Below are 24,578 nucleotides of genomic sequence, written 5' to 3'. Positions count from 1 at the left end.
ACTTCTCCTTGTATCCCATGAGCCTTAACCTTCTTAACCAACCTGCCATGTGGGACTTTGTCAAATGCCTTACTGAAATCCATATAGACCACATCCACGGCCCTTCCTTCGTCAACCGTTTTTGTCACTTCCTCAAAAAACTCCACCAAATTTGTAAGGCACGACTCCCTCTTACAAAACCATGCTGTCTGTCACTAATGAGATTGTTCCGTTCCAAATGCACATACATCCTATCTCTAAGAATCCTCTCCAACAACTTCCCTACCACGGACATCAAGCTCACCGGCCTATAATTTCCCGGGTTATCCCTGCTACCCTTCTTCAACAACGGGACCACATTCGCTATCCTCCAATCCTCAGGGACCTCACCTGTGTCCAAAGAAGCGACAAAGATTTCCGTCAGAGGCCCAGCAATTTCATCTCTCGTCTCCCTGAGCAGTCTAGGATAGATGCCATCAGGCCCTGGGGCTTTGTCAGTTTTAATGTTCCATAAAAAACCTAACACTTCCTCCCTTGTAATGGAGATTTTCTCTAACGGGTCAACACCTCCCTCCGAGACACTCCCGGTTAACCCGTCCCTCTCCTTCGTGAATACCGATGCAAAGTATTCATTTAGGATCTCCCTTATTCCCTTGGGTTCTAAGAATAATTCCCCTCCTTTGTCCCTGAGAGGTCCGATTTTCTCCCTGACAACTCTTTTGTTCGTAACGTATGAACGTATGATTCTCCTTAATCCTGGCTGCCAAGAACATCTCGTGACCTCTTTTTGCCCTTATAACTCCCCGTTTGAGTTCTTTCCTACTCTCTCTGTATTCCTCCAGAGCTCCATCTGTTTTCTGTTGCCTGGACTTCACATACGCCTCCCTTTTCATTTTAATCAGATCCTCAATTTCCCTGGTTATCCACGGCTCTCGAATCCTACCTTTCCTGTCTTTCCTTTTTAAAGGCACATGCCTATCCTGCAGCCTTATCAATTGTTCCTTAAGAGACTCCCACATGCCAGACGTGGACTTACCCTCGAACATCCTCTCCCAGTCAACGTCCATCAATTCCTGCCTAATCCGGCTATAGTTAGCCTTCCCCCAATTTAGCACCCTGCCCGTAGGACAGCACTCAACCGTGTCCATTACTATCCTAAAGTTAACAGAGTTGTGGTCACTATTTGCCACATAGAAACATGGAAAACTACAGCACAAAACAGGCCCTTCGTCTCCACAAGTTGTGCCGAACATATCCCTACCTGTTCGGCCTACCTATAACCCTCCATCCTATTAAGCTCCATGTACTCATCCAGGAGTCTCTTAAGAGACCCTATTGAGTTCGCCTCCACCACCACTGACGGCAGCCGATTCCACTCACCCACCACCCTCTGTGTGAAAAACTTCCCCCCAACATCTCCCCTGTACCGAACGGTGAGTCTAACCTCAGTGGTTGGTAAGTTGATGGAGAGGATCCTGAGAGACAGGATTTATGATCATCTAGAGAAGTTTAGTATGATCAAAAGTAGTCAGCACGGCTTTGTCAAGGGCAGGTCGTGCCTTACGAGCCTGGTTGAGTTCTTTGAAAATGTGACCAAACATATTGACGAAGGAAGAGCGGTGGATGTGGTCTATATGGACTTCAGCAAGGCGTTCGATAAGGTCCCCCATGCAAGACTTCTTGAGAAAGTGAGGGGGCATGGGATCCAAGGGGCTGTTGCCTTGTGGATCCAGAACTGGCTTGCCTGCAGAAGGCAGAGAGTGGCTGTGGAGGGGTCTTTCTCTGCATGGAGGTCAGTGACCAGTGGAGTGCCCCAGGGATCTGTTCTGGGACCCTTGCTGTTTGTCATTTTCGTAAATGACCTGGATGAGGAAGTGGAGGGATGGGTTGGTAAGTTTGCTGACGACACCAAGGTAGGTGGTGTTGTGGATAGTTTGGAGGGATGTCAGAAGTTGCAGCGATACATAGATAGAATGCAAGACTGGGCGGAGAAGTGGCAGATGGACTTCAACCCGGATAAGTGTGTAGTGATCCATTTTGGCAGATCCAATGGGATGAAGCAGCAGTATAATATGAAGGGTACCATTCTTAGCAGTGTAGAGGATCAGAAGGACCTTGGGGTCCGGGTCCATAGGATTCTTAAATCGGCCTCGCAGGTGGAGGATGCGGTCAAGAAGGCGTACGGCGTACTAGCCTTCATTAATCGAGGGATTGAGTTTAGGAGTCGGGAGATAATGCTGCAGCTTTATAGGACCCTGGTTAGACCCCACTTGGAGTACTGCGTGCAGTTCTGGTCACCTCATTACAGGAAAGATGTTGAAGCCATTGAAAGGGTGCAGAGGAGATTTACAAGGATGTTGCCTGGATTGGGGGGCATGCCTTATGAGGATAGGTTGAGGGAGCTTGGTCTCTTCTCCCTGGAGAGACGAAGGATGAGAGGTGACCTGATAGAGGTTTACAAGATGTTGAGAGGTCTGGATAGGGTAGACTCTCAGAGGCTATTTCCAAGGGCTGAAATGGTTGCTACGAGAGGACACAGGTTTAAGGTGCTGGGGGGTAGGTACAGAGGAGATGTCAGGGGTAAGTTTTTCACTCAGAGGGTGGTGGGTGAGTGGAATCGGCTGACGTCAGTGGTGGTGGAGGCAAACTCGTTGGGGTCTTTTAAGAGACTTCTGGATGAGTACATGGGATTTAATGGGATTGAGGGCTATAGATAGGCCTAGAGGTAGGGATATGATCAGCGCAACTTGTGGGCCGAAGGGCCTGTTTGTGCTGTGGCTTTCTATGTTCTATGTTCTATGTATCTACCCCCCAGCACCTTAAACCTGTGTCCTCTCGTAGAAGCCATTTCCACCCTGGGAAAAAGCCTCTGAGAGTCCACCCGATCTATGCCTCTCAACATCTTATATACCTCTATTAGGTCTCCTCTCATCCTTCGTCTCTCCAAGGAGAAAAGAGCGAGCTCCCTCAGCCTATCCTCATAAGGCATGCCACTCAATCCAGGCGACATCCTTGTAAATCGCCTCTGCACCCTCTCAATCTTTTCCACATCCTTCCTGTAATGAGGTGACCAGAACTGAGCACAGTACTCCAAGTGGGGTCTGACGAGGGTGTTATATAGCTGCATCATTATCCCCGGACTCCGAAACTCAATCCCTCGATTGATAAAGGCCAGCACACCATACGCCTTCTTAACCACCTCCTCCACCTGCGGGGCCGATTTTAGAGTCCTATGGACCAGGACCCCAAGGTCCTTCTGATCCTAAGAGTCTTTCCCTTTATATTGTACTCCTTCATCCCATTTGACCTGCCAAAATGGACTGCTACGCATTTATCTGGGTTGAATTCGGTGTCTTTTGTTATTGCAATGGAGAGGGATAGGGCCAGACGGCAGGGCAAGGCTTACAATTGGGGGAGAGGTAATTATGGTGCGATTAGGCAAGAATCTGGGGGCATAAGATGGGAGCAGAAACTGTCAGGGAAAGGCACTGTTGAAAAGTGGAACTTTTTCAAGGAACAAATACTGGGTGTCCTTGATAGGTATGTCCCTGTCAGGCAGGGAGGAAATGGCCGAGTGAGGGAACCGTGGTTCACAAAAGAGGTGGAATGTCTTGTGAAAAGGAAGAGGGAAGCTTATGTAGGGATGAGGAAACAAGGTTCAGATGGCTCGATTGAGGGTTACAAGTTAGCAAGGAATGAGCTGAAAAAGGGGCTGAGGAGAGCTAGGAGGGGACATGAGAAGTCCTTGGCGGGTCGGATCAAGGAAAACCCATAAGACCATAAGACCATAAGACATAGGAGCGGAAGTAAGGCCATTCGGCCCATCGAGTCCACTCCACCATTCAATCATGGTTGATTTCAACTCCATTTACCCGCTCTCTCCCCATAGCCCTTAATTCCTCGAGAAATCAAGAATTTATCAATTTCTGTCTTGAAGACGCTCAACGTCTCGGCCTCCACAGCCCTCTGTGGCAATGAATTCCACAGACCCACCACTCTCTGGCTGAAGAAATTTCTCCTCATCTCTGTTCTAAAGTGACTCCCTTTTATTCTAAGGCTGTGCCCCCGCGTCCTAGTCTCCCCTGTTAATGGAAACAACTTCCCTACGTCCATCCTATCTAAGCCGTTCATTATCTTGTAAGTTTCTATCAGATCTCCCCTCAACCTCCTAAACTCCAATGAATATAATCCCACGATCCTCAGACGTTCATCGTATGTCAGGCCTACCATTCCTGGGATCATCCGTGTGAATCTCCGCTGGACCCGCTCCAGTGCCAGTATGTCCTTCCTGAGGTGTGGGGCCCAAAATTGCTCACAGTACTCCAAATGGGGCCTAACCAGTGCTTTATAAAGCCTCAGAAGTACATCCCTGCTTTTGTATTCCAAGCCTCTTGAGATAAATGACAACATTACATTTGCTTTCTTAATTACGGACTCAACCTGCAAGTTTACCTTTAGAGAATCCTGGACTAGGACTCCCAAGTCCCTTTGCACTTTAGCATTATGAATTTTGTCACCGTTTAGAAAATAGTCCATGCCTCTATTCTTTTTTCCAAAGTGTACGACCTCGCACTTGCCCACGTTGAATTTCATCAGCCACTTCTTGGACCACTCTCCTAAACTGTCTAAATCTTTCTGCAGCCTCCCCACCTCCTCAATACTACCTGCCCCTCCACCTATCTTTGTATCATCGGCAAACTTGGCCAGAATGCTCCCAGTCCCGTCATCTAGATCGTTAATATATAAAGAGAACAGCTGTGGCCCCAACACTGAACCCTGCGGGACACCACTTGTCACCGGTTGCCATTCTGAGAAAGAACCTTTTATCCCAACTCTCTGCCTTCTGTCTGACAGCCAATCGTCAATCCATGTTAGTACCTTGCCTCGAATACCATGGGCCCTTATTTTACTCAGCAGTCTCCCGTGAGGCACCTTGTCAAAGGCCTTTTGGAAGTCAAGATAGATAACATCCATTGGCTCTCCTTGGTCTAACCTATTTGTTATCTCTTCAAAGAACTCTAACAGGTTTGTCAGGCACGACCTCCCCTTACTAAATCCATGCTGACTTGTCTTAATCCGACCCTGCACTTCCAAGAATTTAGAAATCTCATCCTTAACGATGGATTCTAGAATTTTGCCAACAACTGAGGTTAGGCTAATTGGCCTATAATTTTCCATCTTTTTTCTTGTTCCCTTCTTGAACAGTGGGGTTACAACAGCGATTTTCCAATCCTCTGGGACTTTCCCTGACTCCAGTGACTTTTGAAAGATCATAACTAACGCCTCCACTATTTCTTCAGCTATCTCCTTTAGAACTCTAGGATGTAGCCCATCTGGGCCCGGAGATTTATCAATTTTCAGACCTTTTAGTTTCTCTAGCACTTTCTCCTTTGTGATGGCAACCATATTCAACTCTGCCCCCTGACTTTCCTGAATTGTTGGGATATTACTCATGTCTTCTACTGTGAAGACTGACGCAAAGTACTTATTAAGTTCCTCAGCTATTTCCTTGTCTCCCATCACTAGATTACCAGCGTCATTTTGGAGCGGCCCAATGTCTACTTTTGCCTCCCGTTTGTTTTTAATGTATTTAAAGAAACTTTTACTATCATTCCTAATGTTACTGGCTAGCCTACCTTCATATTTGATCCTCTCCTTCCTTATTTCTCTCTTTGTTATCCTCTGTTTGTTTTTATAGCCTTCCCAATCTTCTGACTTCCCACTACTCTTTGCCACATTATAGGCTCTCTCTTTTGCCTTGATGCATTCCCTGACTTCCTTTGTCAGCCATGGCTGCCTAATCCCCCCTCTGATAACCTTTCTTTTGTTTGGGATGAACCTCTGCACTGTGTCCTCAATTACTCCCAGAAACTCCTGCCATTGCTGTTCTACTGTCTTTCCCATTAGGCTCTGCTTCCAGTCGATTTTTGTCAGTTCCTCCCTCATGCGCCTGTAATTACCTTTATTTAACTGTAGAACCTTCACATCTGATTCTGCCTTCCTTCTTTCAAATTGCAGACTGAATTCTACCATATTATGATCACTGCTTCCTAAGTGTTCCCTTACTTTAAGATCTTTTATCACGTCTGGCTCATTACATAACACTAAGTCCAGAATAGCCTGTTCCCTCGTGGGCTCCATCACAAGCTGTTCCCAACCCCAAGGCTTTTTACTCTTATGTGAGGAATAAAAGAATGACCAGGGTGAGGTTAGGGCCGGTCAAGGACAGTGGTGGGAACTTGTGTATGGAATCAGTAGAGATAGGCGAGGTGATGAATGAATACTTTTCTTCAGTGTTCACCAAGGAGAGGGGCCATGGTTTTCAGGAAGAGAAGGTGTTACAGGCTAATAGGCTGGAGGAAATAGATGTTCGGAGGGAGGATGTATTGGCAGTTTTGAATAAACTGAAGGTCGATAAGTCCCCTGGGCCTGATGAAATGTATCCTAGGATTCTTTGGGAGGCGAGGGATGAGATTGCAGAGCCTTTGGCTTTGATCTTTGGGTCCTCGCTGTCCACGGGGATGGTGCCGGAGGACTGGAGAGTGGCAAATGTTGTTCCTCTGTTTAAGAAAGGGAATAGAAATGACCCTGGTAATTATAGACCGGTTAGTCTGACTTCGGTGGTTGGTAAATTGATGGAAAAGGTCCTTAGGGATGGGATTTACGACCATTTAGAAAGATGCGGATTAATCCAGGATAGTCAGCACGGATTTGTGAAGGGCAAATCGTGCCTCACAAATTTGATAGAATTTTTTGAGGAGGTAACTACATAGAACATAGAACATAGAACATTACAGCGCAGAACAGGCCCTTCGGCCCACGATGTTGCACCGACCAGTTAAAAAAAAAACTGTGACCCTCCAACCTAAACCAATTTCTTTTCGTCCATGAACCTATCTACGGATCTCTTAAACGCCCCCAAACTAGGCACATTTACTACTGATGCTGGCAGGGCATTCCAATCCCTCACCACCCTCTGGGTAAAGAACCTACCCCTGACATCGGTTCTATAACTACCCCCCCTCAATTTAAAGCCATGCCCCCTCGTGCTGGATTTCTCCATCAGAGGAAAAAGGCTATCACTATCCACCCTATCTAAACCTCTAATCATCTTATATGTTTCAATAAGATCCCCTCTTAGCCGCCGCCTTTCCAGCGAAAACAATCCCAAATCCCTCAGCCTCTCCTCATAGGATCTCCCCTCCATACCAGGCAACATCCTGGTAAACCTCCTCTAGGTGTGTTGATGAAGGTAGGGCGGTTGATGTCATATACATGGATTTTAGTAAGGCGTTTGATAAGGTTCCCCCATGGTCGGCTTATGATGAAAGTAAGGAGGTGTGGGATAGAGGGAAAGTTGGCCGATTGGATAGGTAACTGGCTATCTGATCGAAGACAGAGGGTGGTGGTGGATGGAAAATTTTCGGACTGGAGGCAGGTTGCTAGCGGAGTGCCGCAGGGATCGGTGCTTGGTCATCTGCTCTTTGTGATTTTTATTAATGACTTAGAGGAGGGGGCTGAAGGGTGGATCAGTAAATTTGCTGATGACACCAAGATTGGTGGAGTAGTGGATGAGGTGGAGGGGTGTTGTAGGCTGCAAAGAGACATAGATAGGATGCAAAGCTGGGCTGAAAAATGGCAAATGGAGTTTAACCCTGTTAAATGTGAGGTGATTCATTTTGGTAGGACAAATTTAAATGTGGATTACAGGGTCAAAGGTAGGGTTCTGAAGACTGTGGAGGAACAGAGAGATCTTGGGGTCCATATCCACAGATCTCTAAAGGTTGCCACTCAAGTGGATAGAGCTGTGAAGAAGGCATATAGTGTGTTAGCTTTTATTAACAGGGGGTTGGAGTTTAAGAGCCGTGGGGTTATGGTGCAACTGTACAGGACCTTGGTGAGACCGCACTTGGAATATTGCGTGCAGTTCTGGTCACCTCACTATAAGAAGGATGTGGAAGCGCTGGAGAGAGTGCAGAGGAGATTTACCAGGATGCTGCCTGGTTTGGAGTGTCGGTCTTATGAGGAAAGGTTGAGGGAGCTGGGGCTGTTCTCTCTGGAGCGGAGGAGATTGAGGGGAGACTTAATAGAGGTTTATAAAATGATGAAGGGGATAGATCGAGTGAACGTTCAAAGACTATTTCCTCGGGTGGATGGAGCTATTACAAGGGGGCATAACTATAGGGTTCATGGTGGGAGATATAGGAAGGATATCAGAGGTAGGTTCTTCACGCAGAGAGTGGTTGGGGTGTGGAATGGACTGCCTGCAGTGATAGTGGAGTCAGACACTTTAGGAACATTTAAGCGGTTATTGGATAGGCACATGGAGCACACCAGGATGGTCGGGAGTGGGATAGCTTGATCTTGGTTTCAGATGAAGGTCGGCACAACATCGTGGGCCGAAGGGCCTGTTCTGTGCTGTACTGTTCTATGTTCTATGTTCTATGAAGTCCATCTGCCACTTCTCCGCCCAGTCTTGCATCCTATCTATGTCCCTCTGTAACTTCTGACATCCCTCCAGACTATCCACAACCCCACCAACCTTCGTGTCATCGGCAAACTTACCAACCCATCCCTCCACTTCCTCATCCAGGTCAATGACCTCATCCAGGTCATTTATGAAAATGACAAACAGCAAACATGTTCCCCTACCGAAACTTTGACGACCTGACCGGGCTCATTTCCCAGAACTAGGTCCAGAAAAGCCCCTCTCTCTAGTCGGGCTATCTACATACTGTTCCAAAGAAGCTTCCAGTATGCATTTTATAAAATTCCTCCCTGTCTGGAACCCCAGCTCTAAGCACTTTCCAGTCTGTGCCAGGGAAATTAAAGTCCCCCACTACAACAACCCTATTTTTTCTGCACCTATCCAGAATCTCCCGACATACCCTTTCCTCCACTTCCCGTGGGCTGTTGGGTGGTCTGTAGTACACCCCCAGCATAGTGACTGCACCCTTCCTGTTTCCGAGTTCCACCCACAGTGACTCAGTACATGACCCCTCTAAGTTGTCTACCCTCTGCACCGCGGTAATATGCTCCCTAACTAATATCGCTACTCCCCCACCTTTTTTAGCCCCTCCTCTGTCTCGCCTAAAACACTTATACCCTGGAATATTCAGCTGCCAGTCCTGTCCTTCTTTTAACCAAGTCTCCGTCACCACAACCACATCCAAATTCTGCGTAAGCATTAAGGCCCTAAGTTCGTCTGTTTTACCCGTTACGCTCCTCGCATTGAAGCAGATGCACTCCAGACCTCCAGGCCCACTCAGGTCATCCTCCTCCAGAGTGCTCCTCTTCTTAGCTAGCCTTGCCCTGGCCCCCAGCTCAACCCCAGCCTCAGTATTTACTGACCTACTGTTTTGTTCCCCACCCCCCTGCCACACTAGTTTAAATCCTGCCGAAACACTCCAGCAAAACTCCCAGCCACTATATTTGCTCCCTTCCAGTTAAGGTGTAACCCATTCTTTCTGTACAGTTGCCATCCTGACTTGAAGATTTCCCAGTTATAGAACCATAGAACCATAGAAAATTACAGCTCAGAAACAGGCCTTTTGGCCCTTCTTGTCTGTGCTGAACCATTTTTTGCCTAGTCCCACTGACCTGCACTTGGACCATATCCCTCCACACCCCTCTCATCCATGAACCCGTCCAAGTTTTTCTTAAATGTTAAAAGTGACCCCGCATTTACCACTTCATCTGGCAGCTCATTCCACACTCCCACCACTCTCTGCGTGAAGAAGCCCCCCCTAATATTCCCTTTAAACTTTTCTCCTTTCATCCTTAACCCATGCCCTCTGGTTTTTTTCTCCCCTAGCCTCAGTGGAAAAAGCCTGCTTGCATTCACTCTATCTATACCCATCAAAATCTTATACACCTCTATCAAATCTCCCCTCAATCTTCTACGCTCCAGGGAATAAAGTCCCAACCTATTCAATCTCTCTCTGTAACTCAGCTTCTCAAGTCCCAGCAACATCCTTGTGAACCTTCTCTGCACTCTTTCAATCTTATTTACATCCTTCCTGTAACTAGGTGACCAAAACTGTACACAATACTCCAAATTCGGCCTCACCAATGCCTTATATAACCTTACCATAACACTCCAACTTTTATACTCGATACTCCGATTTATAAAGGCCAATGTACCAAAGGCACTCTTTACGACTCTATCCACCTGTGACGTCACTTTTAGGGAATTCTGTACCTGTATTCCCAGATCCCTCTGTTCAACTGCACTCTTCAGACTCCTACCATTTACCCTGTACGTTCTACTTTGGTTTGTCCTTCCAATGTGCAGTATCTCACACTTGTCTGCGTTAAATTCCATTTGCCATTTTTCAGCCCATTTTTCGAGTTGGTCCAAATTCCTCTGCAAGCTTTGAAAACCTTCCTCACTGTCCACTACACCTCCAATCTTTGTATCATCAGCAAACTTGCTGATCCAATTCACCACATTATCATCCAGATCATTGATATAGATGACAAACAACAATGGACCCAACACCGATCCCTGCGGCACACCACTAGTCACAGGCCTCCACTCAGAGAAGCAATCCTCCACAACCACTCTCTGGCTTCTTCCATTCAGCCAGTGTCTTATCCAATTTACTACCTCCCCATGTATACCTAGCGACTGAACCTTCCTAACTAACCTCCCATGAGGGACCTTGTCAAAGGCCTTGCTGAAATCCAGGTAGACAACATCCACCGCCTTCCCTTCATCCACTTTCCTGGTAACCTCCTCGAAAAACTCTAATAGATTGGTCAAACATGACCTACCACGCACAAAGCCATGTTGACTCTCCCTAATAAGTCCCTGTCTATCCAAATATTTGTAGATCCTATCCCTTATCACACCTTCCAATAACTTGCCCACCACCGACGTCAAACTTACTGGCCGATAATTTCCCGGATTTCTTTTGGAACCTTTTTTCAACAACGGAACAACATGAGCCACCCTCCAATCATCCGGCACCACCCCCGTGAATACTGACATTTTAAATATGTCTGCCAGGGCCCCTGCAAGTTCAACACTAGCTTCCCTCAAGGTCTGTGGGAATACCCTGTCCGGTCCTGGGGATTTATCCACTCTGATTTGCCTCAAGACAGCAAGCACCTCCTCCCCTTTAATCTGTAAAGGTTCCATGGCCTCCCTACCAGTTTGCCCTATTTCCGTAGACTCCATGCCCATTTCCTCAGTAAATACGGATGCAAAAAAACCATTTAGTATCTCCCCCATCTCTTTTGGTTCCATACACAGTCTACCACTCTGGTCTTCAAGAGGACCAATTTTATCCCTCACTATCCTTTTGCTCCTAACATACCTATAGAAGCTCTTTGGATTTTCCTTCACTTTGTCTGCCAAAGCAACCTCATGTCTTCTTTTAGCCCTCCTGATTTCCCTCTTAAGTAGCTTCTTGCACGTTTTATACTCCTCGAGCATCTGATGTGTTCCTTGCTGCCTGTACATTTCATACAACTCTCTCTTCCTCTTAATCAGTGTTACAATCTCCCTCGAGAACCAAGGTTCCTTAGAACCATAGAACCATAGAAAATTACAGCTCGGAAACAGGCCTTTTGGCCCTTCTTGTCTGTGCTATTTCCTTATTCCTATTTACTTTGCCTCTAATCCTGACAGGAACATACAAACTCTGCACTCTCAAAATTTCTCCTTTGAAGGCCTCCCACTTTCCATTTACATCCTTACCAGAGAACAGCCTGTGCCAATCCACACTTCCCAGATCCCTTCTCATTTCATCAAATTTGGCCTTTTTCCAGTTCAGAACTTCAACCCGAGGAACAGTTCTATCCTTATCCACGATCAGGTTGAAACTAATGGCATTATGATCACTGGATCCAATGTGTTCCCTCACACTCACATCCATCACCTGCCCTAACTCATTGCCCAATAGGAGATCCAATATCGCATCCTCTCTAGTTGGCACCTCTATAAACTGATGTAGAAAATTCTCCTGAACACATTTTACAAACTCTACCCCGTCTAAACCTTTAACAGTATGCGAGTCCCAATCTATATGTGGAAAATTAAAATCCCCTACTATCACAACTTTGTGTTTCTTGCGGTTGTCAGCTATCTCTCCGCTGATTTGCTCCTCCAATTCTCACTGACTATTGGGTGGTCTATAATACAAGCCCATTAATGTGGTCATACCTTTCCTGTTTCTCAGCTCCACCCATAGGGCCTCTGTAGACAAGCTCCCTAATCTATCCTGCCTGAGTACCGCTGTAACATTTTCCCTGACCAACAATGCCACCCCCCCACCTTTTATCCCTCTGCCTCTATCCCGCCTGAAACATTGGAACCCTGGAACATTGAGCTGCCAGTCCTGCCCCTCCTGTAGCCAATTTTCACTAATGGCTATAATGTCATATTTCCACGTGTCTATCCACGCCTTCAGCTCATCTGCCTTCCCCACAATACTCCTGGCATTGAAATAGACACACCTCAAAAGATTATTTCCACCACACTCTACCCTTCCATTTGTGATTTTGCTTGAACTAACCTGTCTTTTTACCCCTGCTCCACTATCTGCTCTGGCACTCTGGTTCCCACCCCCCTGCAAATCTAGTTTAAACGCTCCCCAATAACACTAGCAAATCTCCCTGCAAGTATATTGGTCCCCTTGTAGTTTAGGTGTAACCCGTCTCTCTTGTACAGGTCCCACCTGCCCCAAAAGAGGTCCCAATGATACAAGAATTGGAAACCCTGCCCCCTGCACCAGTTCCTCAGCCACGTGTTCATCCGCCCAAGCATCCTACTCCTGCCCTCACTGGCATGTGGCTCAGGTAGCAATCCTGAGATTACTACCCTCGGGGTCCTGCTTTTTAACTTCCTTCCAAGCTCTTTGTACTCACTCTTTAGGACCTCCTCACTCTTCCTTCCCACGTCATTGGTACCGACGTGTACCACGACATCTGGCTGATCACCTTTCCACTTTAGAACGCTGTGCACGCGATCAGAGACATCGCTGACCTTTGCACCTGGGAGGCAACAAACCATGCGGGAGTCTCTGTCCCGACCACAGAACCTCCGGTCTGTACCTCTGACCATTGAGTCCCCTATCACTACTGCTCTCCTCTTCTTCATCCCACCCTTTTGCGCTGTAGAACCAGACTCAGTATCAGAGTTCCGGCTGTCGCAGCTTGTCCCAGGTAAAGCATCTCCCACAACAGTATCCAATTCAGTATACCTGTTGTGGAGGGGTATGGCCACAGGGGAACCCTGCTCTGCCTGTCCTTTCACACTGCCATTTCCTCTCCTTACAGTAACCCAATTTCCTGTGCTCTGCTGCTTAGGTGTAACTATCTCCCTAAAGCTACTGTCTATATATTTTTCATTCTCCCGAATTAGATGGAGGTCATCAAGCTCCTTCTCCAGTTCCCTAACACACTTTGCTAGCAGCTGCAGCTGAATGCATCTTTTGCAGGTGCTGTCGTCAGGGATACCGGAGGTCTCCCTGATCTCCCACATCCTGCAAGAGGAGCATTCCAACGTCTTGCCTGGCATATTTTTTTTTGCTCTGGGGAAATACAGGAATAAACTTTCTGAAAAAGAAAAAAAAAGAAAAAATAACCTCCTCTCGCCTCTGCCTATTCTCGCCGAAGCCTGTTTTGAGCCAAAGCCCTTCAGCTCTCACTCTGTCAAGCCTGTTTTGAGCCAAAGCCCTTCAGCTCTCACTCTGTCAAGCCTGTTTTGAGCCAAAGCCCTTCAGCTCTCACTCTGTCCCCTGCTCACTCTGCTGCCCGCTAACGACGCTGCCCGCTCAAAGGTGCGGCCTACTTTTAAACCCTCCAAAACCTTCCCAGGCTGCTGCTGGGCCTATTTCCTGTTTTGAAAAAAACCTCCGATTTTTAACACAAAATTCACTGAAAACTAGATAAATAAAATGCAGAAACAAACTCTCTTACCCTCAGCCTGCTCCTGTGGAACAATGAGATACTGGAGTATAATTCTGAAGGTAATTTGTAGGAAACACTCAGAATACAGAAACGACAACATGTGACTCCGCTCCGTAAACAGCTGAGATACGAAAGAAATTCTGATTCATTAATCTCAACTTGGAATAACATAGAACATAGAACAGTACAGCACAGAACAGGCCCTTCGGCCCACGATGTGCCGAGCTTTATCTGAAACCAAGATCAAGCTATCCCACTCCCTATCATCCTGGTGTGCTCCATGTGCCTATCCAATAACCGCTTAAATGTTCCTAAAGTGTCTGACTCCACTATCACTGCAGGCAGTCCATTTGCTAAGGCCATGCAGGGAGGTTTAAACTGATTCGGGGGGGGGGAGGGATCCTGAGTAGTGGGGCTGAAAGTGAGGGATGCATGGATGGGGACTGCAATGCACGGCATTGCAGAGGTGGGGTGGAGCAGGGTTTGAAATGTGTATACTTCAATGCCAGGAGTATTCGCAATAAAGTGGGTGAACTTGCAGCGTGGATCAGTACCTGGGACTTCGATGTTGTGGCTATTTCAGAGACATGGATAGAGCAGGGGCAGGAATGGATGCTGCAGGTCCCGGGGTTCAAATGTTTTAGTCGAAGTAGGGAAGGAGGTAGAAGAGGGGGAGGGGTAGCATTATTGGTCAGAGATTGTATCACAGTGTCAGAGAGGAGGTTTGATGAGGACTTATCTGTTGAGGTAGTATGGGCGGAGATTAGAAATAGGAGAGGAGAGGTCACCCTGTTGGGAGTCTTTTATAGACCTCCTAAAAGTTCTAGAGAGGTTGAGGAAAGGATTGCGGAGTCAATCCTGCTTAGGAGTGAAAGTAATAGGGCAATTGTTATGGGGGATTTTAACTTGACTAATATTGACTGGAATTGTTATAGCTCTAGCTCGTTAGAGGGGTCAGTTTTTGTTCAAAGCGTGCAGGAAGGTTTTTTGACTCAGTATGTAGACAGGCCAACTAGAGGTGAGGCTATATTGGATCTGGTGCTGGGAAATGAGCCAGACCAGGTGCTAGACTTGGAAGTTGGTGTGCATTTTGGTGATAGTGACCACAATTCGGTTACGTTCACCTTAGTGATGGAAAGGGATAGGCATGAACCTCGGGCCAGTGGTTTTAGCTGGGGGAAGGGTAATTATGAGGCTATTAGGAGAGAATTAGGAAACATAGGTTGGACTAGGAGATTACAGGGACTGGGAACGTCCGACATGTGGAGTTTTTTCAAGGAGCAGCTACTGCGAGTCTGTGATAGGTATGTCCCTGTCAGGCAAGGAGGAATTGGTAGGGCTAGGGAACCGTGGTGCACCAAAAAAGTTTCTTTGTTGGTTAAAAAGAAAAAGGAGGCTTATGTTCGGATGAGACGTGAGCACTCGGGTAGTGCACTAGAAAGCTTTAGATTGGCTAAGAGGGAGTTGAAGAGCGAGCTTAGAAGGGCTAAAAGGGGACATGAGAAGACTTTGGCGGATAGGGTTAAAGAGAATCCTAAGGCGTTCTATAGGTATGTCAAGAACAGAAGGTTGGTTAGGGCAAGTTTAGGGCCAGTTATAGATGGCAGAGGGAAGTTATGTGTGGAACCGGAGGAGATTGGTGAAGCATTGAACCAATATTTCTCTTCGGTGTTCACGCAAGGGGACATGAATATAGCTGAGGAGGACACTGGGTTGCAAGGGAGTAGAATAGACAGTATTACAGTTGATAAGGAGGATGTGCAGGATATTCTGGAGGGTCTGAAAATAGATAAATCCCCTGGTCCGGATGGGATTTATCCAAGGATTCTCTGGGAGGCAAGAGAAGTGATTGCAGAGCCTCTGGCTCTGATCTTCAGGTCGTCGTTGGCCTCTGGTATAGTACCAGAAGATTGGAGGTTAGCGAATGTTGTCCCATTGTTTAAGAAGGGGAACAGAGACTTCCCCGGGAATTATAGACCGGTGAGTCTCACTTCTGTTGTCGGCAAGATGTTGGAAAAAATTATAAGGGATAGGATTTATAGTTATTTGGAGAGTAATGAATTGATAGGTGATAGTCAGCATGGTTTTGTGGCAGGTAGGTCGTGCCTTACTAACCTTATTGAGTTTTTTGAGAAAGTGACCAAGGAGGTGGATGGGGGCAAGGCAGTGGACGTGGTATATATGGATTTTAGTAAGGCGTTTGATAAGGTTCACCATGGTAGGCTTCTGCAGAAAATGCAGATGTATGGGATTGGGGGTGATCTAGGAAATTGGATCAGGAATTGGCTAGCGGATAGGAAACAGAGGGTGGTGGTTGATAGTAAATATTCATCATGGAGTGCGGTTACAAGTGGTGTACCTCAGGGATCTGTTTTGGGGCCACTGCTGTTTGTAATATTTATTAATGATCTGGATGAGGGTATAGTTGGGTGGATTAGCAAATTTGCTGATGACACCAAAGTCGGTGGTGTGGTAGACAGTGAGGAAGGGTGTCGTAGTTTGCAGGAAGACTTAGACAGGTTGCAAAGTTGGGCCGAGAGGTGGCGGATGGAGTTTAATGCGGAGAAGTGTGAGGTAATTCACTTTGGTAGGAATAACAGATGTGTTGAGTATAGGGCTAACGGGAGGACTTTGAATAGTGTGGAGGAGCAGAGGGATCTAGGTGTATGTGTGCATAGATCCCTGAAAGTTGGGAATCAAGTAGATAAGGTTGTTAAGAAGGCATATGGTGTCTTGGCGTTTATTGGTAGGGGGATTGAATTTAGGAGTCGTAGCGTTATGTTGCAACTGTACACAACTCTGGTGCGGCCGCACTTGGAGTACTGTGTGCAGTTCTGGTCCCCACATTACAGGAAGGATGTGGAGGCTTTGGAGAGGGTGCAGAGGAGGTTTACCAGGATGTTGCCTGGTATGGAGGGGAGATCCTATGAGGAGAGGCTGAGGGATTTGGGATTGTTTTCGCTGGAAAGGCGGCGGCTAAGAGGGGATCTTATTGAAACATATAAGATGATTAGAGGTTTAGATAGGGTGGATAGTGATAGCCTTTTTCCTCTGATGGAGAAATCCAGCACGAGGGGGCATGGCTTTAAATTGAGGGGGGGTAGTTATAGAACCGATGTCAGGGGTAGGTTCTTTACCCAGAGGGTGGTGAGGGATTGGAATGCCCTGCCAGCATCAGTAGTAAATGCGCCTAGTTTGGGGGCGTTTAAGAGATCCGTAGATAGGTTCATGGACGAAAAGAAATTGGTTTAGGTTGGAGGGTCACAGTTTTTTTTTTTAACTGGTCGGTGCAACATCGTGGGCCGAAGGGCCTGTTCTGCGCTGTAATGTTCTATGTTCTATGTTCTATTCCACACCCTAACCACTCTCTGTGTAAAGAACCTATCTCTGATATCCTTCCTATATCTCCCAACATGAACCCAATAGTTATGCCCCCTTGTAATAGCTCCATCCACCCGAGGAAATAGTCTTTGAATCTGGGAACTCCGAACCCCTCACCCTGATTGGACGGGAGTGCGCCTCAAGGACTGGCAGAATTTCAATTCCTCACCCATTGTGACAGGACCATTGATGAAGAATTGGTATAGGAGTGTGCAAATCAGAAGGAGCACTGAATAAACAGCCTTTCCTGTTGACAGATATTGTTACGAAGTGGAGGTTGATCCCCTTCTGAAAACTAACACTAAAAGAGCAGTACCTCACCTCCAAATCTATTAAAGAGTGAGTGTGAAGTGGGACGATCGGCTCTTCAGAAACTGTTTGTGGTTAAATCAAAATAACTCCCAGAATCTCTGTAAAATCAACACTGGATGTCTCTAACTAACAGTGAGCAGGATAACTAACAGTGAGCAGGGTAACTAACAGTGAGCAGGATAACTAACAGGGAACAGGTTAACTAACAGTGAGCAGGGTAACTAACAGTGAGCAGGGTAACTAACAGTGAGCAGGATAACTCACAGTGAGCAGGTAACTAACAGTGAGCAGGATAACTAACAGTGAGCAGTGTAACTAACAGTGAGCAGGATAACTAACAGTGAGCAGGGTAACTAACAGTGAGCAGTGTAACTAACAGTGAGCAGGATAACTAACAGTGAGCAAGATAACTAACAGTGAGCAGTGTAACTAACAGTGAGCAGGATAACTAACAGTGAGCAAGATAACTAACAGTGAGCAGTGTAACTAACAGTGAGCAGGATAACTAACAGTGAGCAAGATAACTAACAGTGAGCAGGGTAACTAACAGTGAGCAGTGTATCTAACAGTGAGCAGGATAACTAACAGTGAGCAGGGTAACTAACAGTGAGCAGGATAACTCACAGTGAGCAGGATAGCTAACAGTGAGCAGGGTAATTAATAGTGAGCAGGATAACTAACATTGAGTAGGTTAACTCACAGTGAGCAAGGTAATTAATAGTGAGCAGGATAACTAACATTGAGTAGGTTAACTCACAGTGAGCAAGGTAATTAATAGTGAGCAGGATAACTAACATTGAGTAGGTTAACTCACAGTGAGCAAGGTAATTAATAGTGAGCAGGATAACTAACATTGAGTAGGGTAACTCACAGTGAGCAGGGTAATTAATAGTGAGCAGGATAACTAACATTGAGTAGGTTAACTCACAGTGAGCAAGGTAATTAATAGTGAGCAGGATAACTAACATTGAGTAGGTTAACTCACAGTGAGCAAGGTAATTAATAGTGAGCAGGATAACTAACATTGAGTAGGTTAACTCACAGTGAGCAGGGTAATTAATAGTGAGCAGGATAACTAACATTGAGTAGGGTAACTCACAGTGAGCAGGGTAATTAATAGTGAGCAGGATAACTAACATTGAGTAGGGTAACTCACAGTGAGCAGGGTAATTAATAGTGAGCAGGATAACTAACATTGAGTAGGTTAACTCACAGTGAGCAAGGTAATTAATAGTGAGCAGGATAACTAACATTGAGTAGGTTAACTCACAGTGAGCAAGGTAATTAATAGTGAGCAGGATAACTAACATTGAGTAGGTTAACTCACAGTGAGCAAGGTAATTAATAGTGAGCAGGATAACTAACATTGAGTAGGTTAACTCACAGTGAGCAAGGTAATTAATAGTGAGCAGGATAACTAACATTGAGTAGGTTAACTCACAGTGAGCAAGGTAATTAATAGTGAGCAGGATAACTAACATTGAGTAGGTTAACTCACAGTGAGCAAGGTAATTAATAGTGAGCAGGATAACTAACATTGAGTAGGGTAACTCACAGTGAGCAGGGTAATTAATAGTGAGCAGGATAACTAACATTGAGTAGGATAACTCACAGTGAGCAGGATAACTAACATTGAGTAGGTTAACTCACAGTGAGCAGGGTAATTAATAGTGAGCAGGATAACTAACATTGAGTAGGGTAACTCACAGTGAGCAAGGTAATTAATAGTGAGCAGGATAACTAACATTGAGTAGGTTAACTCACAGTGAGCAGGGTAATTAATAGTGAGCAGGATAACTAACATTGAGTAGGGTAACTCACAGTGAGCAGGGTAATTAATAGTGAGCAGGATAACTAACAGTGAGTAGGTTAACTCACAGTGAGTAGGGTAATTAATAGTGAGCAGGATAACTAACATTGAGTAGGTTAACTCACAGTGAGCAAGGTAATTAATAGTGAGCAGGATAACTAACATTGAGTAGGTTAACTCACAGTGAGCAAGGTAATTAATAGTGAGCAGGATAACTAACATTGAGTAGGTTAACTCACAGTGAGCAAGGTAATTAATAGTGAGCAGGATAACTAACAGTGAGTAGGGTAACTCACAGTGAGCAGGGTAATTAATAGTGAGCAGGATAACTAACATTGAGTAGGTTAACTCACAGTGAGCAAGGTAATTAATAGTGAGCAGGATAACTAACATTGAGTAGGTTAACTCACAGTGAGCAAGGTAATTAATAGTGAGCAGGATAACTAACATTGAGTAGGGTAACTCACAGTGAGCAAGGTAATTAATAGTGAGCAGGATAACTAACAGTGAGTAGGGTAACTCACAGTGAGCAGGGTAATTAATAGTGAGCAGGATAACTAACAGTGAGTAGGGTAACTGAACTATTAACGCACCAAACAAATCCCTATTCTAATGGAATGCTGTTTCGATAAATACTATTCCCACTTATTAACATTTTTAGTCAGCCTCTAAATTACAATCAGGTTTGTTGCCTTCCGGAATCTTCTTTCTTCTTTTGCTGTCTTCACTATCGAGATGAGGCTTTCTTTCCAGAGATAAATGCAGCTTTGAGAGCCGCGTGTCTCTCTCTCTCAGAGCTGTGGGAGGTGACAGGGGACAGGTGCTCTTCCAGTTTGTGCCACTGTCCCCGTCTCTTATACCCCTGATCACATATCAATATTTCCCACAATATGATTGGTTCTCAAGTTACCAAAACATCAATTTCAAATTTAATAGGTACTTGGTATCTAAGTGCCTAATTTAAACTGATTGGGCAAAATTCAAACATTCAAATACGTGAAGCCTGTTACCAAGGCAACCCTGCTGTTTGGCCTTTGATACAAAATGTTTCAGTCTGTATACTGCATATCCACCGGCATTTTTTTAACTTTCTCAGCACTGAAAAAACACAAGTTTTAGAACGGGACCACGCAACACTTTCACCACTTTGCATTTGACAATTTGTTTCGAATTTTACAAACACCAACTTTGCAACTATAACCAGAGATGTCAATCTCAGAATCAGCTTCCATTCTCTCATACCACTGACAAGAAGAGCGTTCCCCACAGAGCTTTCAGCAGGTTACTTATTGGGATGTCAATTCTTGCTTGAATCACAGAATTGTTACAGTCCAGAAGGCGGCCATTGAGCCCATTGTGTCTGCCCCAGCTCCCCAGGCAAGCATCGTGACTTAGTGCCATTCCCCAGCCTTTTCCCTGAACTCCTGCACATTGCGCCAATCCCAATAATTGTAAGGGCCGGTTCTTTAGAGTTGTGACAGGAAGCATTGTGAAAATTGAGTCAGAATCACAAGATCACAGCTTGTCTCGCCGCATCAGGCCAATTCCAGAGCGGTTACAGAGAGCAGCAGATCACCACTGCTGTTACAAGGGCAATTAGAGATGGGCAATGAATGCCAGCCTCGGCAATGATGTTCAAATCCCCGAGTGAATGGATAAAGAAAGAAGAAAGTTGGCAAAAGAACTGAGAGGGTTTCAGTGTGAGATTTATTTTCGCTCCTTTCTGAGAGACAGCAATGTGTGTGGAACAGGCTTATAGAACATAGAACAGTACAGCACAGAACAGGCTTGCCTTGAACAAAACCAATCTGAAATCAATACATTGATCTCTAAACTCAGCATTTCACACCCGTGTAACCTCCCCCAGCTCGACAATTCCCCAAACTCTCTAACCCCTCTGTTCCATGTGGTTACTCACATGCTGAGCTGTGATGCCACCAGACGCATTCGCGGGTTTTTAATCTCTCTTCCACATTGGATTTCAATCTGGCCACAGATCTTAAATAAATCTGTGTTGAGTTGGTTCTAAACACACACTGTGGCATCTTATCATATTTTGTCTTGTTAGTAACACCGGTCAAAGTATCGAATATAAAGCAGCCTCCAGTTGGAGCCTCTTAAGGATTCCTGATTTTAGTCACTCAGGTATTGGCAACTGAACATTCAGCTGCCTGGGCCTGGAATCAAGTCTCTCGCTCGATGTCCAAATATCTCCTGATTTGGCTTGGTGTTAAATATTGTATTCTGTGAAGTGACTTGGGGCATTTTCATTGCTATTACAGATATGAGTTGGGGTGATTACATAACGTTTTACAGGCCAATGATTTTTCAAAGCACTTACCTCATAAACTTCCTCATCCAGGATTCTGGTTCCAAACACCACGATGCCGCTGGTATCCACCACGGGATTGTTACTACGGGGAAGCGCTTTGGATATTTTCTTTTTACAGTCGACAATCATTGTCACATTCTTCTTCTGAACACTAATCGCGACACGATGCCACCTGCAAAATAGAACATCCAAAAACTCGGTCATCACTTCATAAACAATTCACTGGGTTAACACAGTACAAACCTGACCTCTCACTGTGCAGCTCAAACACACAGTTCAAATACTAGGCACAAACACACAGCTCAAGTACACAGCTCAAACACACAGCTCAAATACACAGCTCAAACACACAGTTCAAATACTAGGCACAAACACACAGCTCAAGTACACAGCTCAAACACACAGCTCAAATACACAGCTCAAACACACAGTTCAAATACTAGGCACAAACACACAGCTCAAGTACACAGCTCAAACACACAGCTCAAATACACAGCTCAAATACACAGCTCAAACACAGAGCTCAAATACACAGCTCAAACACACAGCTTAAACACACAGCTCAAATACACAGCTCAAACACACAGCTCAAATACACAGCTCAAACACACACCTCATATGCACAGCTCAAATACACAGCTCAAACACACAGCTCAAACACAGAGCTCAAACACACAGCCACAGCTCAAATACACAGCTCAAATACACAGCTCAAACACACAGCTCAAATACACAGCTCAAATACACAGCTCAAACACACAGCTCAAACACACAGCTCAAATACACAGCCACAACTCAAACACACAGCTCAAATACACAGCTCAAACACAGAGCTCAAATACACAGCTCAAATTCACAGCTCACATACACAGCTCACATACACAGCTCAAATACACAGCTCAAACACAGAGCTCAAATGCACAGCTCAAATACACAGCTCAAACACACAGCTTAAACACACAGCTCAAATACACAGCTCAAATACACAGCTCAAACACACAGCTCAAACACACAGCTCAAATACACAGCTCAAATATACAACTCAAATACACAGCTCAAACACACAGCTCAAATACACAGCTCAAATACACAGCCACAACTCAAACACACAGCTCAAACACACAGCTCAAATACACAGCCACAACTCAAACACACAGCTCAAATACACAGCTCAAACACACAGCTCAAACACACAGCTCTCATACACAGCTCAAATACACAGCTCAAATACACAGTGACAGCTCAAACACACAGCTGAAACACACAGCTCAAATACACAGCTCAAATACACAGCCCAAACACACAGCTCAAATACACAGCTCAAATACACAGTGACAGCTCAAATACACAGCTCAAACACACAGCTCAAATACACAGCTCAAACACACAGCTCAAACACACAGCTCAAATACGCAGCTCAAATACGCAGCTCAGACACATAGCTCAAATACACAGCCATAGCTCAAACACACAGCTCAAATACACAGTTCAAACACACAGCTCAAATACACAGCCACAGCTCAAACACACAACTCAAATTGGAGGAAATAATAACAAATGGGATTACTATCTCAATGGAAACAAATTAAAACATGCTACCGTGCAAAGGGACCTGGGGGTCCTTGTGCATGAGACGCAAAAGCCCAGTCTGCAGGTACAACAGGTGATCAAGAAGGCAAATGGGATGTTGGCCTATATCGCGAGGGGGATAGAATATAAAAGCAGGGATGTCTTGATGCACCTGTACAGGGCATTGGTGAGGCCGCAGCTGGAATACTGTGTGCAGTATTGGTCCCCTTATATGAGGAAGGATATATTGGCATTGGAGGGAGTGCAGAGAAGGTTCACCAGGTTGATACCGGAGATGAGGGGTTTGGATTATGAGGAGAGGCTGAGGAGATTGGGTTTGTACTCGTTGGAGTTTAGAAGGATGAGGGGGGATCTTATGGAGACTTATAAGATAATGAGGGGGCTGGATAGGGTGGAGGCGGAGAGATTCTTTCCACTTAGTAAGGAAGTTAAAACTAGAGGACACAGCCTCAAAATAAAGGGGGGTCGGTTTAAGACAGAGTTGAGGAGGAACTTCTTCTCCCAGAGGGTGGTGAATCTCTGGAATTCTCTGCCCACTGAGGTGGTGGAGGCTACCTCGCTGAATATGTTTAAAGCGCGGATGGATGGATTCCTGATCGGTAAGGGAATTAAGGGTTATGGGGATCAGGCGGGTAAGTGGTACTGATCCACATCAGATCAGCCATGATCTTATTGAATGGGGGGGCAGGCTCGAGGGGCTAGATGGCCTACTCCTGCTCCTATTTCTTATGTTCTTATGTTCTTATACCATATGCCTTCTTCACCACCTTCTCCACCTGTGTTGCCACCTTCAAGGATTTGTGGACTTGCACATCTAGGTCCCTCTGTGTTTCTATACTCCTGATGACTCTGCCATTTATTGTATAACTCCTCCCTACATTATTTCTTCCAAAATGCATCACTTCGCATTTATCCGGATTAAATTCCATCTGCCACCTCTCCGCCCAATTTTCCAGCCTATCTATATCCTGCTGTATTGCCCGACAATGCTCTTCGCTATCCGCAATTCCAGCCATCTTTGTGTCATCCGCAAACTTGCTGATTACACCAGTTACACCTTCTTCCAAATCATTTATTTCTATCACAAATAGCAGAGGTCCCAGTACAGAGCCCTGCGGAACACCACTGGTCACAGACCTCCAGCCGGAAAAAGACCCTTCGACCACTACCCTCTGTCTCCTATGGCCAAGCCAGTTCTCCACCCATCTAGCCACTTCTCCTTGTATCCCATGAGCCTTAACCTTCTTAACCAACCTG

At 45.6% G+C, this 24,578-nt stretch overlaps 1 protein-coding gene across 1 annotated transcript in view; it reads right to left on the bottom strand.

The window, feature by feature from the left end:
* Positions 1-24,578, bottom strand: part of LOC144497798 (collagen alpha-1(XI) chain-like) — a 494,895-nt gene that overhangs the window by 409,664 nt on the left and 60,653 nt on the right. The window contains exon 4 of the mRNA XM_078219235.1: positions 21,741-21,903. Within this exon, the coding sequence (XP_078075361.1) occupies positions 21,741-21,903 (163 nt within the window). The remainder of the gene's footprint in view (positions 1-21,740; positions 21,904-24,578) is intronic.

This window comes from Mustelus asterias, chromosome 8 (assembly GCF_964213995.1).
Source record: "Mustelus asterias chromosome 8, sMusAst1.hap1.1, whole genome shotgun sequence".
NCBI lineage: Eukaryota > Metazoa > Chordata > Chondrichthyes > Carcharhiniformes > Triakidae > Mustelus > Mustelus asterias.
Note: the sequence above shows the minus strand (reverse complement) of the source record. Positions and strands in the feature narration are given on the sequence as shown.